Source organism: Sphaeramia orbicularis, chromosome 4 (assembly GCF_902148855.1).
Source record: "Sphaeramia orbicularis chromosome 4, fSphaOr1.1, whole genome shotgun sequence".
NCBI lineage: Eukaryota > Metazoa > Chordata > Actinopteri > Kurtiformes > Apogonidae > Sphaeramia > Sphaeramia orbicularis.
The window spans coordinates 35725213-35739891 of NC_043960.1; the positions used below are offsets into that span (position 1 = coordinate 35725213).

The 14679-nt window shown below is 39.3% G+C and overlaps 1 protein-coding gene across 1 annotated transcript in view; it reads right to left on the reverse strand.

Annotated features, from left to right (window-relative positions):
- Window positions 1-4163, reverse strand: part of fryl (furry homolog, like) — a 60477-nt gene extending 56314 nt beyond the window's left edge. The window contains 2 exon segments of the mRNA XM_030132927.1: window positions 1291-1356; window positions 3612-4163. Of these exon segments, the coding sequence (XP_029988787.1) occupies window positions 1291-1356; window positions 3612-3831 (286 nt within the window). The 5' untranslated portion in view covers window positions 3832-4163.
- Window positions 4164-14679: the final 10516 nt, after the last annotated feature.

A 14679-nucleotide genomic window follows, 5' to 3' on the forward strand; every position in this document is an offset into this window, starting at 1 on the left:
ATCAAATAATCCCAGCTAAATGCATAACCAAGGTGAGCTATAGTAGCTTCATTCAGAAAGCAGGAGCGGCGATTGACAACTAACTGTTCTGACTGCAGACAGTGGAGAAAAGATGTTCCTCCCAGGAGCCCATAGGGTGGAGGATGCATTTCCTGTCCTGGCCCCTCTGAAGGGCAGTGGTGGGAACAATAATCGATAGGAGCTGTAATTCAATCCCTGACCTCCTCAATGGTGCCTGGGCTGCAGAGGACACACCATTTAGATCCATCACAGCAGCCCGAGTATGCAGCACAACTCTGTAACCTGCACAGCTTCTTGTGTCAACACTCTCCATTGAGTTAAGAACAAGCACTTTCATACTTCCACCTAGTAACTATCATGACTATCCAGACACAAATTTAGAACAGCTAAGCCATTTTTTTTCCCCCACTGGAAAGCTTTCACAGTATATTCTTCTGTAGCTGACTGACACATCCGCACAAATACACACATACAAGTATCTTCCTCAAAATTAACAATACATTTCTCCTCTGCTCAGTCTGAGAATGAACAAACCCATTCCATTTTGGCCAATCAAGACAGGCAACATTTTAGCAAACAATCATCCTGAGGTCAGACGCATAATATCCCACTGGAATGACACAGCAGAAGACTGGGCAAAACCAAATTAAAACTCTTATCACAGGTACTAAAAGGTCAGCTCATTAGTCACTGCACATCTTGAAATGAACTGTCTTTGAGTTTTTCCACTTCACAAGCACATTTATCAGGGCGAGGTAGTTGGAGAAAGAACACTAACAGAGATTCAAAGCATTTGTCTCTTCTGCTTGGACATCATTCTATACTAAGATGCACCATTATAGGGTTTGTTTTATGAGCTCACAAATAAATACTGGAGCAGTTCAGTAAATCAGTTTGTCCAGGTTGTCAGGATAACACACCCTTTGGACTAATGAGACGCATGTCTATCAACCATCAGTGCACATTCAAGTTAGATCACATGCACCAAACACTCCCAAACTTGCTGCACCCATTAATTAAATAGTCTTATTCAAACCTTTCCCAGCTGTACATCCAGTAATTAAGGTGCTATCTCTATATGCACAGAGAGACAAATGACAAAAAGAAAGTAGCACCACCTTAAAAGCCAACTCAGACTACGCAACAGGGAGTGGCACACAGCTCTGATTTAAAACACAGGCTAAATTATCCTGCAGTACGAACACGCATCTCTGTACCTGACCTCAACAAATGTAGCAATCAAATCACTTCTTTTATTACATAACTCACCAGTGAGACCCCTGCCACCCCCAGCAGGATGTAAAAAGGAGAGCATTTTAGTATGGCGGATATTTCCTAGTTGGAAAGAAAGAAAGGAAAGAGATTTGAAAACAATATATCAAATGCATTCAGTAGGAAAGTTATTGCTGGTATGAATATCACCACAGTGGTCTGCACTAAAGACAAGCATGTGCGCGCGCACACACAAACATACACACCTGAGGCAAGCTAAAACAAGGCTTTTTCTTTAGTCTTTACTGCTCACCAAAGCTACAATCAAAGTACAGAATAAAAACTCAGCCTATCATTGTTATTGATGGTTAGTTAAGCTAGCTGTCTAATCCAATTCTTTGAGACCGAGAGGGCTGAAGGTAGTTAAGCACAAGGGAGCGCTCAGTCATGCTTTAGCCATGAGCAAACAAGGAGCAAAAGCATGCTCTGACAGGCAGCACTGCAAAGAAGCCATTCTGAGAGACAAGTCATCACACCACTGTTGATGTAAACTGGCTCACCTGCGTGCACACCCACACACACGCTGCATATGTGGACACTAGGGATGTAACGATTACTGGTATAACGATAAACTGCGGTAAAATTCCCGATGCTTAGTATTACCGTTTCAATTCTAATTATCATGATAACCATGTTTGATAACCGCACTTTGAAAGAAAGAGAGAGAGAGAGAGAGAGAGATCCAGTCCAAGTGCACAGAGAGAGAGAGAGACTATCTATCTATGAAAAAGAAATGAAAACAACTCAAACTTGATATGGAAAATGGTCAAACAGTGGCCATAAGGTGCCATCTTTAATGCACATTTGTATATTTGATGTTTACATGTTAATATTTGAATGTTTCTGCCAAGAGAGAGTACATTGTGGCTATTATTTAATTTATTTTTTCCAAAATACAACTTGGTTAAACTATTTCAGTGTGTGTATACGTACTTTTTGAACATTTTGAACACATTTCAACAATACCGTGATAATAGTGATAACCGTGATAATTTTGGTCACAATAACCGAGATATGAAATTTTCATATCGTTACATCCCTAGTGGACACGCGTCTACTAAACCTTTAACTACTATACCCATACTCCAATGTACACCTACAGTGGCTTAACCCCATTAGCACAACTGAAAATTTAAAGTCTCCACTTTTGCTACTAAATCCACAGCAGATGTTTGCCAATTTCTTTATTTAGAACCAGAATAAGAAATCTAATACCAATCCTCAGCACCTGCTAAACTTGATGTAATAGCCACATTTCTTGAAAAAAAAAATCTTTTCCCATTTAATGCAGTAATAATCTATGTATGGCTTACACCAAGCCTTCATTAAAATATAGATATTTCATTTAAAACAATGCTTTGTAACCTGACATCCCTGGCCAAAATATTTTCAAGCCACAAATTTTGTAGTTTTTTGCCAACAAGAAACTTGTTGATACAGAAGAATTACCAGCATATGCCCCCCTTCCAGTCAGTCAACATCCACGTCTGCCTCATGTAACATACCATTATATGTTTAGTGAAGACGAAAAAAAAAAAAATTAACTTTTACGCACCTGTGCAAAACATTTATATAAATAGAATATGAATACCTAGGTTACAACCAAAAACATGTTCTGAGGTCACTCAACATTGTTATTTGACTCCTAAATTTTTACCAGTTCATCCTTGAACTTTTTCTAATTGTGTTACTTAGATTCAAATACATGTGATTGAGGGCTCCCCCAGAAATACTTGCCACTCTGGCTGGCATTTCTACATACTGGTATAAAGTCATATTTTAGGATGGGGTGACTAGTCTGAAAAATACTATATTAAATTAGCACAAAACACATCAATTTGTGACTGATGTAAAAGCAATAAAATACTCAGTTCTGACGGGACATTTTTAAAAAGGCAACATTATATGGCTACACCATAACTACTCTAAGGAGCCTATTTCCATGAGAAACAGAATATTCTGCATCCTGTACATTTTTGTTCATCCAAGGTCCAGTATCAGCACATCAGTCTGACCACTGATAGTGGAACTTCAGAAAAACATTAAGCCCACAGGGAAACCTGACAGCATAGACAACAAAAGGACCCAAAACAGGTAAATAGATGAGCCTTTATTTGCGTACCGTAAACTGCATGTGAACAGCGCATGTATATGGATGTGAAGTGATGAGAGCATGAGGAGGTGAAGCCAACCTTTGGTGACAGGTTAACAAATACTAAACAAAACTAAAAAAATATATCATTAGAAGAAGCACCAACAAAGACTGGCTAGTTAATTAGCAGCAACTGACCAAAGATCAAAAGTTTTGTTAGTCATACCTTTAAAGCGAGTTCGGTGACTGCGGGTTGGCCCAGAGGACCCGACTGCCTCTATCACTGGGCCTACTGGATCCCCATCAATGGTATGTCCCATTGCTAGCAGGCCCAGTCGTTTCATACGAAGGAGCCGGGGACCTGTCTCCCTCGGTAAGGCTCCCCCATGTTCGACTGGTGCCTCCCCTGAGATGACAGTGGGAACCAGGCTCTTGAGAAACTCCATGTTGGACAAGATGCTTTCGATCTTTCACTCTGGTGTATAGTCCAGTAGTGTGTGCCATGCCGTTCTCAAACTACCTGCCTCCTTCATCTGTCCCATTTACAGTCAGGTATGCAGACAGGTTCAGTCCTTATGTCCAGCTGCCACCCACATGCAGCAGCTACCCTTTCACTGACTGTCAGGGCCCCTATATTTTGACCCTGAGATTTCACTTTCAGACAATACCCGTCAGGCTCTCTAAAGTCACTGGTCTAGACTAGCTAGAAATGAAGATACTGCTCCCTGTATTAATCCTACATGACGGAAAGAAACTTTCTACATTGACAACATTACCTGTCAGTCCACAATGAAGAGAGAAAGCAAACAGACATGGCACTTTTCATAGGTTGTGATGTAATTTTGAGTGGGCAGGACTATGTATAAGTGCCAGGCACTATCTGGGGTGGGACTAGAACATGTTCCACAGGAGATAACACAGGCCTGGGCCAATGGCCAATCACAACAGAGACGACACCAGCCACACCCTGCTGCCCTGTGCTTTCCACCAGTGAAAAAGACTGAAAGAAGATGGAGAAGACTGACAGAAGTTATGATGAGCAGGAAGGCTCTGGGAGAAAGCTACATGCACTGGTCTGCATTTACAGATAGCCCTTATCACACTCCAGACTGTGTTACTTGTTAGCATTCATATACAAACACAAATTCGGTTTGCTTTCTTGCTAACTTAGTCAAATAACAAACGCTCCCCTTCTCTTGTGCTTCTGCTTTAGTGTGCTGAGTTATTATGAAGAGAAGCAGAATGAGTAAAGTGATGGGGTCTGTGAAACAGGGGTGGGGGGTAGACAGACTGCTGTGCTTTGCTTGGCTGCACAGCTTGTACCTGCAGCAAACTCAAACCAATCCAAATATCCATAGCTGGGGAGTGAGAGGGCCGTTTCACTGCTGACTCTAATAAAAGCTCACTGACTAAAGAAATCATCACTTTGCTGTTCTCTGTGACTAAGTCCAAAAAATTAATAGTCCTTTCAACCACAAACACAGCCAGTACTCTGTGCAAAACAAAGCACCCACACCACACACACAAAAACTACAGATGACTGTAACAAACCTTCACCATCAGTGTAAGTAGTATGCTAATTTATCAACAATAAAACTATAACAACACAACATTATCCTCCAAAAAATGAAGACACTATTGGCTGTGGTTACATGGACAACATTTCTTCCACCCGACTGAAATCATTCAAAGTTTTAGACTTAAGTGTTTACATGGATGCATATATGATATAATGTGCATGTATGTGCTCAAAGCATCAAATCAGGGTAACTTCTGTGACATTCACACATACATTTAACAGATTCGGACAGAAGATGATTGTCACTTAAGTTCTTATTTGAAGTGTCCACAGTACATCTCTAAGAAAGTGTGTCTGTTGTAAAGCCTCCTTTACATCATATATACAAATATAATATGACTGACATTAAGCCTGCACATTCTTATAATATCTCAGCAAGGAATGTATTGTTTCTAAGTTGCCAAAAACATTTGTTTGGACTGATTACATTTTGACTTCACAAAACACTACTTGGCCATAACTGGATGTAAATGAGACAAGCACAGCAGATTATGATGAACAGTGGACATGTCTTGAACTTCTGGTTGTTATTCATGATGGCCAATATGGACCCAGTGAATTCAGTAACAGATCTGTTTTGCTTTGCTGCAGGCATGTCACTGTGCCTCTTGACCTAATGCTACCTTCACTTGGATCAAATATGCACAGAACAAGAGAAATTATGTGATCAAGTGTTTACATGGCTCATACAGGGTGTATGCTTCCTGTACTGTGCAAAACAGCAAAGAAAACCACATAGTTGAGCAAAAAAAAGGAATTCAGAAACTACACTTTTCCTCAAGAGGTGGCGAACTAAACAGGATGTAAATGAAAAATAAATGAACTTTCATTTGTCAGGTGCCAAGAAACACAACTTCAATTGGACACCAGTGGTGGTCTGCACCAGGACGTCCAAGAACACAATTGTTCTGGTCACCAAACACAAAATGAAAAGCCAGGATTTCTGTGTTTATGTTTATTGGTTTGTCCTCGAAATTCTTCCAACCACAAATGATCAAAAACTGCACTATGTAAGTTTGTATACAAAGTAACTTTGTGTCCATCAGTCAAATACAGTTCACAGCCATTGTCAGTGGCTCTTTCATGCTGCACATGAGCACTGCAGTGCTTTGAGCTAAATGCTGACATCAGCATGCTATCCTATTCACAATGATAATTGTGATTAGGGATGTATTTGGGTTGCATGTACTCATTTTCTGATTTTTTTTTTTTTAAACAGAAAACACATTAGGCTAAAACTCTCTGCATATCAGAAAGTTTTAAAGAAGTGCTTACTCTCACTACTGTGCCGACTGCACTGTCACTAAGGTGACAGTCAACTGGCTGGCAAGAGAATTAAAAGAAGAATTGAAGAAAAAGGATCCACCTGCTTCTTTCTCTGTGTCATCAGTGTGTGTCATTAGTGAAAATACTATAAAGAAATCACTGCACTATACCTGCCAATAAAATTCAGGGTTTTATTTTATCTAACATTTATCCTGCCAGCACTAAACCTAGTCTGCAGTGTAAGCATGAAGTGGGAAAAATGCAATGTAAACTGCAGTGCAGCAGTTTTGGGGAAACTCTGCCCTCTAGAGGACAAAAAGCAGAAAACACACCAAAGAGCACAAACAAACTGAAAAATTATCAACACCACATTATTGTGCAACATGTGATGGCAAACGTATTGAAGTTGGACCATTGCACACACTGTCCAAATCACACTTAAGTGTATTTTTTCATCATTCACCATGATGTTGGATTAATTTATTGTTAAGCCCATTTTTAGTTAATCTATTCATAAATTTGCACATAAACAGAAAACATTTTATCCTTACCTAGAATAGCACAGATCTGAATTTTTAGGGTAGTTAAATCAATTTATTTTGGTTCAATTAAGCACAGAAAGCTTTCTGTTTTCTCCTGGAGCTGTACATGCTGAGGAGACAGGAATTGATTTGTAGACAGTACTGAATTTAGCCTTTGCACATCCAAGCATTTCACAAAACCACATAAATTGTCTCATCATCCATAATGCTTACTTATAACAAAATCAGAGAGAAAGTCCTTATGATTATATGACACAGAATCTGATAAAACGAGATGACTCTGGAGTCAAGCAAAAGTGAAAACAGTGTTACCATGTTAGCCAGGATTTAAAAAGGTCTTCTATTAGCCACAAGAAGAGGACTAAATTTGCTTTAAGTCACAAGGGGTGTCATTTGTTTCAGTACAATAAAACTATGTACCCTTAGCAAAGACGCAGAGAGGCTGAAGCAGCAGATCCTGGTAAGAATCACTACATGAGTCAGAGACAAAGAGAAAGAGGGATGACAGATGAGGCAAAGATAGCCATCACTTCGCCTATGCACCACAATGGTCAGTGAAGGCAGCTGTGGTTTGCTGGGGCCAGGTCTGTGGAGCTGCTGAGTTAGAACAATACCCCTGCACAGGAGGCCCAGATCCCAATCAGCCCAGGAATGTGGAAGAGGAAGCTCTGGGAACAATGTGCAACGTTCCTATGCAATTCTGGGTCCCACCCGCTTCAGCCTTGTTCTGCTTTTGGCCAGAAGAAAACAGGAAAACTATTGGGCTGGGACCCAAAAGTCAGAGTCTGTTCTGCAATCAGCTGGAGGTAGAGGGGTGGGGGCTCGACAACACAACTGTCAGCACTAACACTGTCATGCTGCTTTCTTTAGGTAGGCACATGCCTCAATTTCTGTTCCACCACTTGATGTCAGTAAACAGATCACAGTCAGGAAAACTGTACTTCAAAACATCACTGCACTGCCCCCTAATGGTTAAAAACCCAACACACAATCATGGCTGACATGTTGCCTTCCTTTGCAGAACCCATGTTGCCTTCCTTTTCAGAACCCTCATGTGAAACCTCATTTTATGCAGAAACAAAATTACATTTTTGCATGTGCATGCAGGATTATCTTTGTGCATGTTATCTTACTTCTAATGGTGATTACTGTGTCCTATACCAACAGAAATTATACATAATCCAACACAGAAACAGTGCCAGTAGGACTTTCACAAAAATCAGTTTTCAACTTATAAAGGTAATATGATAAGACACAGTTCCCAAGATATTAGGGTTGCTTGTTTACAACCCTTTGTTACAATGATGCCAATTTCAGCATAATTTCATGTTTCCCCTCTCGTAAAGAGCCCTTCCAGAACTGAGGAAACCACACTTAAGCACTTAAGACAACTTAAGTCTATGTCCACTTATGACTCATTTCAGGCCCTTCACAATGAGGCCATAATTTCCTGTTACAATCTCCTTTTCTCAACAGTTACTTTGATTAATGCACTTAACTACACTGTCCATCTACTCTGACCTGTCAGATCCGGGTGTCTACAAGTGTAGCTTATAGGTGAAGTTTTTCATCTACAAACAGGAACTAAAAATGCAACATTTAACAGTCAAACAAAGAAGTAAGGCTGCCTCTGCCCAGTCTCCTGAGTGACAGCTGTGAAGCAACCCCTGTGGAACTTGGTTGTCACTGCTAGAGAATGTGAGAATGTGACCTGACCAGCCCCCAGATCAAAATCATCATCTATTACCTTTTATGGCATTAACCAAATACCTCATTGAGAAGACAATCATGTCCTCAAAAGGCTGTAGTAATAAGAGGATTTAACAAATATATTGAGAAATATTATAGTGAAAAAAATATTTCACCACATTTATGTGTCACTGTCCCAACATGACCTTAACAGTCAGTTTATGCTTATGTTTCAAGATATTTAGTAGCAGTTCAAGTGAAATAGAGATAATTTCATTGGAAGTTGTTATTGTTGGACCAAAGTAACACAATTTTTGCATCAAAAATTACAACAATTTCTATGAAAATGATGCTTAAAAGAGCAAAAAAACTGAGTTAAACACTCAAAACAATGAAGATATTAGGCTTTTAGGATTTCTGCCCTGCCATGTTAATACTCTCAGCCATATTGTAGATCTGTTAAAGATACAATACACCGATACATAAAATTATTAATATTTTTCTAGACGTACAATTTATCAGCAGACAGTACAATGTGCAGACAGTACATTTCCTCACCTATGGTCATGACATGAACATTTGTTGACAGAGACAGACAGAAAAATAAATAAATAAATGTCTAAAATTCTCTACTTTCCTACTTCCACAGTTTAGGCAAACAAACAAAGAGATTAATCAAACACTCTGTTCATTCCCATGCTACTTAGTCCATAACCCCTGCAAACCTTGAGCATAGCACACGGTGGAACACAACCAATGTAACCCATACGACTTACCTTAAGGCCATAGAGCTGGGCCTGGAAGTGGAAAGAGAGAAGGTGATCCACAGCTCTGCACAAGAATCTGAAAAGGGCAGAGAAGTGACATCTTTGACACTAGAAAGCACCAACAGGAACAAAGTGCATCAGTTATTTGTCAAGTATGTACTATTCTCTTTTAACCTGAACTTTACAGAAGATCTGATTTAGCATGGACTCGTCGGAGGAGCATAAAAACATTTAAAAGTAATACCATCTGCAGCTCAAAAAATGATGAAACCTGAAACTTCCTTGTTGACAAAGGAAATGATGTCAGCTATTGCATATATTAATATCCCTTTGTGGGTTTTGTTTTGAAATAGTCTGCTATGACACTCCATGACTACTTGACTGAAAAGCAGGAGTGCTCAGGGACAGCCCAGTTTTGGTCACGACAAAGTGATAGGTCAAGCTACTGTGGCCTCGGCCTGATTTACTCTGTACTGGAAATGGATTAAAACCTCCTCCTGAGCAGAGTAATAATCTGAAGATTACCCACTACATCCAAGAGGCAGTTACATAAGTGATCAGAGCCTCCAAAACTGTACTTTCCTTCCACATTATCATTGCTGTAGTGGAAAAAGGTTTGGGTTATTTTTGTTGTTTTTTTACAGAAGGGTCCTAACAAAATTAATTACAATCAGCATCACCCTTGGTCACAATGTAGAATGACAAAACCCAAAAGGCAATTGTGTCAATCTAATTCCTACAGACATAATGACAAAATGCTAAAATGCTAAAGAGGTAACCATTATGAAACTGTAGTCAAGCAAAAGGAAGGAAGAAGAAGAAGCCACTGAGTCACACATCAGCCAGACACAGAAGTTAAAGTGTGAGAACTTCCACTCTTGTACCGTGGACAGATGGCAATAGCAGGTCAACCAAAAAAAGTCAAAACGAAAAAGAACAAAAACCTTGACAGCTCAAAACTCATGTTGTCATACCCACATAGCATTGCACATACCACATCCCACCTACCACAGACACAGAAAAGAATTCTCAGATGTAACTGCTTGCTTCTCACACCGACAGACCTGTGAATAATACAGCTGACTTCCTGTTCCAAGTTCAAAAAACAAAAAAGTGTCACCACAAAAAAAGAGTAAGCCAAACTTTGTGAACATCCTGAATGCTATAGCTCAGAGCCACATATTGAGTTCTTGCTCTATTTTTAAAACTTAAAGTGCATGCATTTCTTTGGTGAACCTAAAAACATACAGTCTCTCATGTCTCAACACTGCAAAAAGCTTCTTCTAACAAATTAAATCATTTTCAAATTTGTGTCAGTTTAATGCATGACTTCACAATTTTTCAAGTCGGTCTTTACATAACTGTTAAGTGTTCATATGAACATTAACAAGTGTACTTGTAATGTAAGTGATGGGGACAAAATCCACAGTACTACCCAGGATAAAAAAAGAAAAAAAATCTCTTAAATTCCCTAAGATCCATACGATCTTTGAGTCATTCAGTCCACTGAGTGAGACAAATTAGGGTGACATTTAGCAAATTATTGTTTAGGCTCATATTTCCCCTTTGTGGGAGTACCCTTCCTTAATGTAGAAATCAATGGTTAACTTAACTTCACCTGATACTGCCCTGCACAAAGCAACGGGGCTGCAAATACAAGGCTCATCTTCCAACCAGGAAATAAGAGATAACCCAACAGACACAAAGTTGTTTTGTCTCATTGTGCTGCATTCTTGCCTCCTTCCATCTGTCACATGTCTAGTAGCCTGTAACAGCTCAGTACAGTTGCCTTAAAGCTCGTCCACATAAATGAATACATTTCTGAAAACAGACTGTTCACAACTTATTCATCATTCTTATAATAAAGCATTTTTATTCAGCTCCACTCCTTTAACATGCAGTATGCTACAGTAACTTGGACAAAGGAGGAAAAGCCTATATCGAGCTCCCTCGAACACTAAATGACAGGTCTGGTCCTGTTGTAATCACTACTTCTTGAGCAGAAACATTACAAGCTTTTTTTTTAGCTAGGGAGAGACCTACATAAACAAACTTTTTTTGCATGTTTCAAAGAAATATTCCACATATTTTTATGTTACTAAGGATAAAACTTATATCAAGATATAATACGTAGCATTGTGTTGCTAGCTGTTAAACATGGCAGCAACACCAGCAACCCATTTGAGACCGTCTTGAGGGCAATGACGGGGTGGTTTCTTTGGTGAACGCAGACCCAAACATCAATTATGTTCCAAACCCTCTTTCCCAAAGCCAAGGATAATCTTCCTCAGCAGGGCTCAATTATAGGTTATTTCTAGCTTCACTCAGTCCTTATTGTGTGCTACATTATGCCAAGTCTTCAATTTTATCAATGAAAAGAATGCTTAATCCATGTAATATATGTTACTATGAAAGAGGAGGCTTTTGAAAAGAGGTCAGTGAGAAGGTGACAAGCTGCTAATCTCAAAAGCAAACATGATTCATTACACCTATATACAGAAACATCTGTTAGACACTTGTTCTGCCTAGCAATAACTGCATGTTTACATCTATTACACATCAAGTTTGATTATTTATATATACTTTCACAAGCTATTTTGTAAGAAAAAATATTTTAATAGCATCTGACATTAATATTCTTGCCATCAACATTCCATAAGTCGCTTTTATTGTGGTATGTGCACTTAATTTTTCCACACACACAGACTTAAAGGATACAGTGAATTGATCCAATCTTACTCAGTGTATCTAAAGTTACAGCTATTTTAGATTCAGTGCAGGACAATATATTCATACAGAAGAACATTTTGGGGGAAAATATTCAAAATGAATATTAAGATTTTAACCTCAATATATTGGCCAGCATACTTGTTGGTCAATTGCTCAGTTAATAATTTAGCTGTGTGTAAACACTTGGATCTCACTGGTCAGCTTACATTTCTTTTGAGGCCATCTAACTGTGATGTGGCCTATAAAAATGTGTATTTGAGCATATTAAAAAAAATAAATTATATGTGTGTGTGTGTGTGTGTTTTTGCTTTTTTTTTAAAATTAAGGGTCCATCAGATTTCCCATAGAAGCTGCCTTTATTGAACCAGGTGAACTGCTGAAAGGTCAAAGGGCATAGGAACAGGTGCTGAAGCAAATTACCAAGCTAGGGTATTTGTGCAGTTGCCACTTTAGTGCCCATCTAAAATAAAATTAAAAGAAAAAAAAAAAAAAAAACTGCCTCTCTTGGGGTTTGCTTCAGCTCAGACAAGCACAATCATACCACAAAAATCTCAACTTAAGAAACTGTGCAGGCATGTCTATATTAAGTATTTCTGTTGTCACCACTAAAATGCTGAGTTAACAGTTAATCCATGTAGAGGGAAGCTTAGTGAGAGGCCACTGGGGGGTTACATACAGAACTTGGCTTTTCAACAACATATATTGCAATACCATGAATGTCTTACCAGATGAATCCAAACACACTAATTCACAGGAATAATGCCCCAGATAATCACAGATACATGCTATCTGCAATCTAGGGGGATTCCCTCTAGTGAGTAGTGTGTGTGTACAAGAGAATAGACTTCACATCTGTACAACCATCAGAGGCTTATCCTGGCAGGGACAGGGGAGGATCAGCCATTTGCCTGACCCAATAGGTCAGGCCTAGCACAGTCAAGTCATATATAAAAAATCTTTGTGTGCGTGTGTGTGCATGTGTCACTTCACAACAGTTTTACATTGATGATACTGCCATAGTCAAAAACACTAGGACAGCAGCACAGACTGTTCAATCATAAGCAACAATGAAAATAAGTGTAACCATTTAACAGGCATGCAAATTACATGTTTACCCTGCTGCAATCAAACTTTTTCATCCAAATACAGACTCAAACTAATGTGGGCTTATGAGTGAACACAGACTGACTTTTCTTCTAGCACTCTGACTGGAGGTGGAGATGGCCAAACTATTCCAGTCAAAGGCAAAGAACATACTGACCAGATTCCTTTCTGTCTGTATCCCAGTGTCACTCCTCGGCTCTCAACAGAAAGTGAACAAATGCTTCATTGTGTGTCTGATACACTGAGATCAGGGAGAATTGAGTCTTCGGGGGAATGTTAGATGCAAAGCTGACAGCTCTCTCACTATTACACCAGTTCATGAGAACCACCATGCTTTGGTGTCTTGTGGCAGGGCTATGGCTAACACCATCTTTGGTAGCATGCACTCTGACAAACAAATGAATTAAGCAGAGAAACACTGCTTTATTTAACTGTCAATACATTTAGAGCATTTCCTAATAAACTAACTTGATTTAATCTTAGTTACTTCACTGTGTGATCATTTTTATAGTTTCAGAACACACCATAAATGAAAAATATCACTGATAAAAATCTAACAAAAAAGACTACAATATGACTCAAAACGGGAAAATAGTAAAGCACCGTTCAGGGTAGCTTTCAGTTACAGATGAGTCTAGTGTTGATACTCTATTGAGCAAACTGCTAATACTGAGCAAGAGGCTAGCTAGCAGCAACTTGATTTGGCTGACGAGCTAGTTGTCAACAAGCTAACATTACAAGTTATCGTTCAACATTCTGGGGAGATAGCAATGTTAACAACCCTATTAGTACACTGGCAGTGATAAAACTGATGTCAAGCAGATTCGTTATGCGATTAAGTCACTGGCAGAGTAGCCAAACTCCTTTAGCATGCTATGGCAGCCAATTTTGGTTACCACATTTGGAAAGCTAACGTTAACCTCAACGCAAAGTTAATCACGGAACTTGACATAAGCCAGCGTTAACTACCGTAAACAACAACCACCCCGTCCCCAATTACTTTATTATTCGTTAAGCTGACGTTACTCACAACTTTTGTCTTCTCTTTCCTTAGTTGAGCTAGGTAGCTAGCTTGCAGACGTTCTTTTCATTTGCCGAACAAGCTTCAACGTCCTGGCCCTCCTCCATTGGAAGGATTTGCGTAGTGGTGTGATTTTTTTCTCGGTCTGTTTCGGTGTTGGAAGAGCTCCACTGTCAGAGCAGACGGTAGCCTCTTAGTCCCGCCTTCCACATCATGATTGGCTGCAGTAGTATACGCCTACATCGACTGCACCCTCCTATTTCAACAAATACCTGCCAATCACGTAAAAATGACCTGTTGATTGGATGACGTCTTGGGGGTGACGTTCACACGGTTCCCTCTGTATAAACACCCGCGTACTCAGAAAGCTGCATGAGACGTTTTACTTACGTGTGATGTGATTCTTTTCTAAGAAACCCATGTTCACTTTTTATAACTCTATCACATAAAAAGCATTTCTAGTAAGCAAAAACAGACAAAAAAAAGTCACGGCAACACGGCAAAACACGCTACAAATAGGGAAAAAAGCTCTTAGATAACTTTGTTGAATACTCATGAAATACAGGTTATTAAAATATTTTTTCTGGATGTCAAAA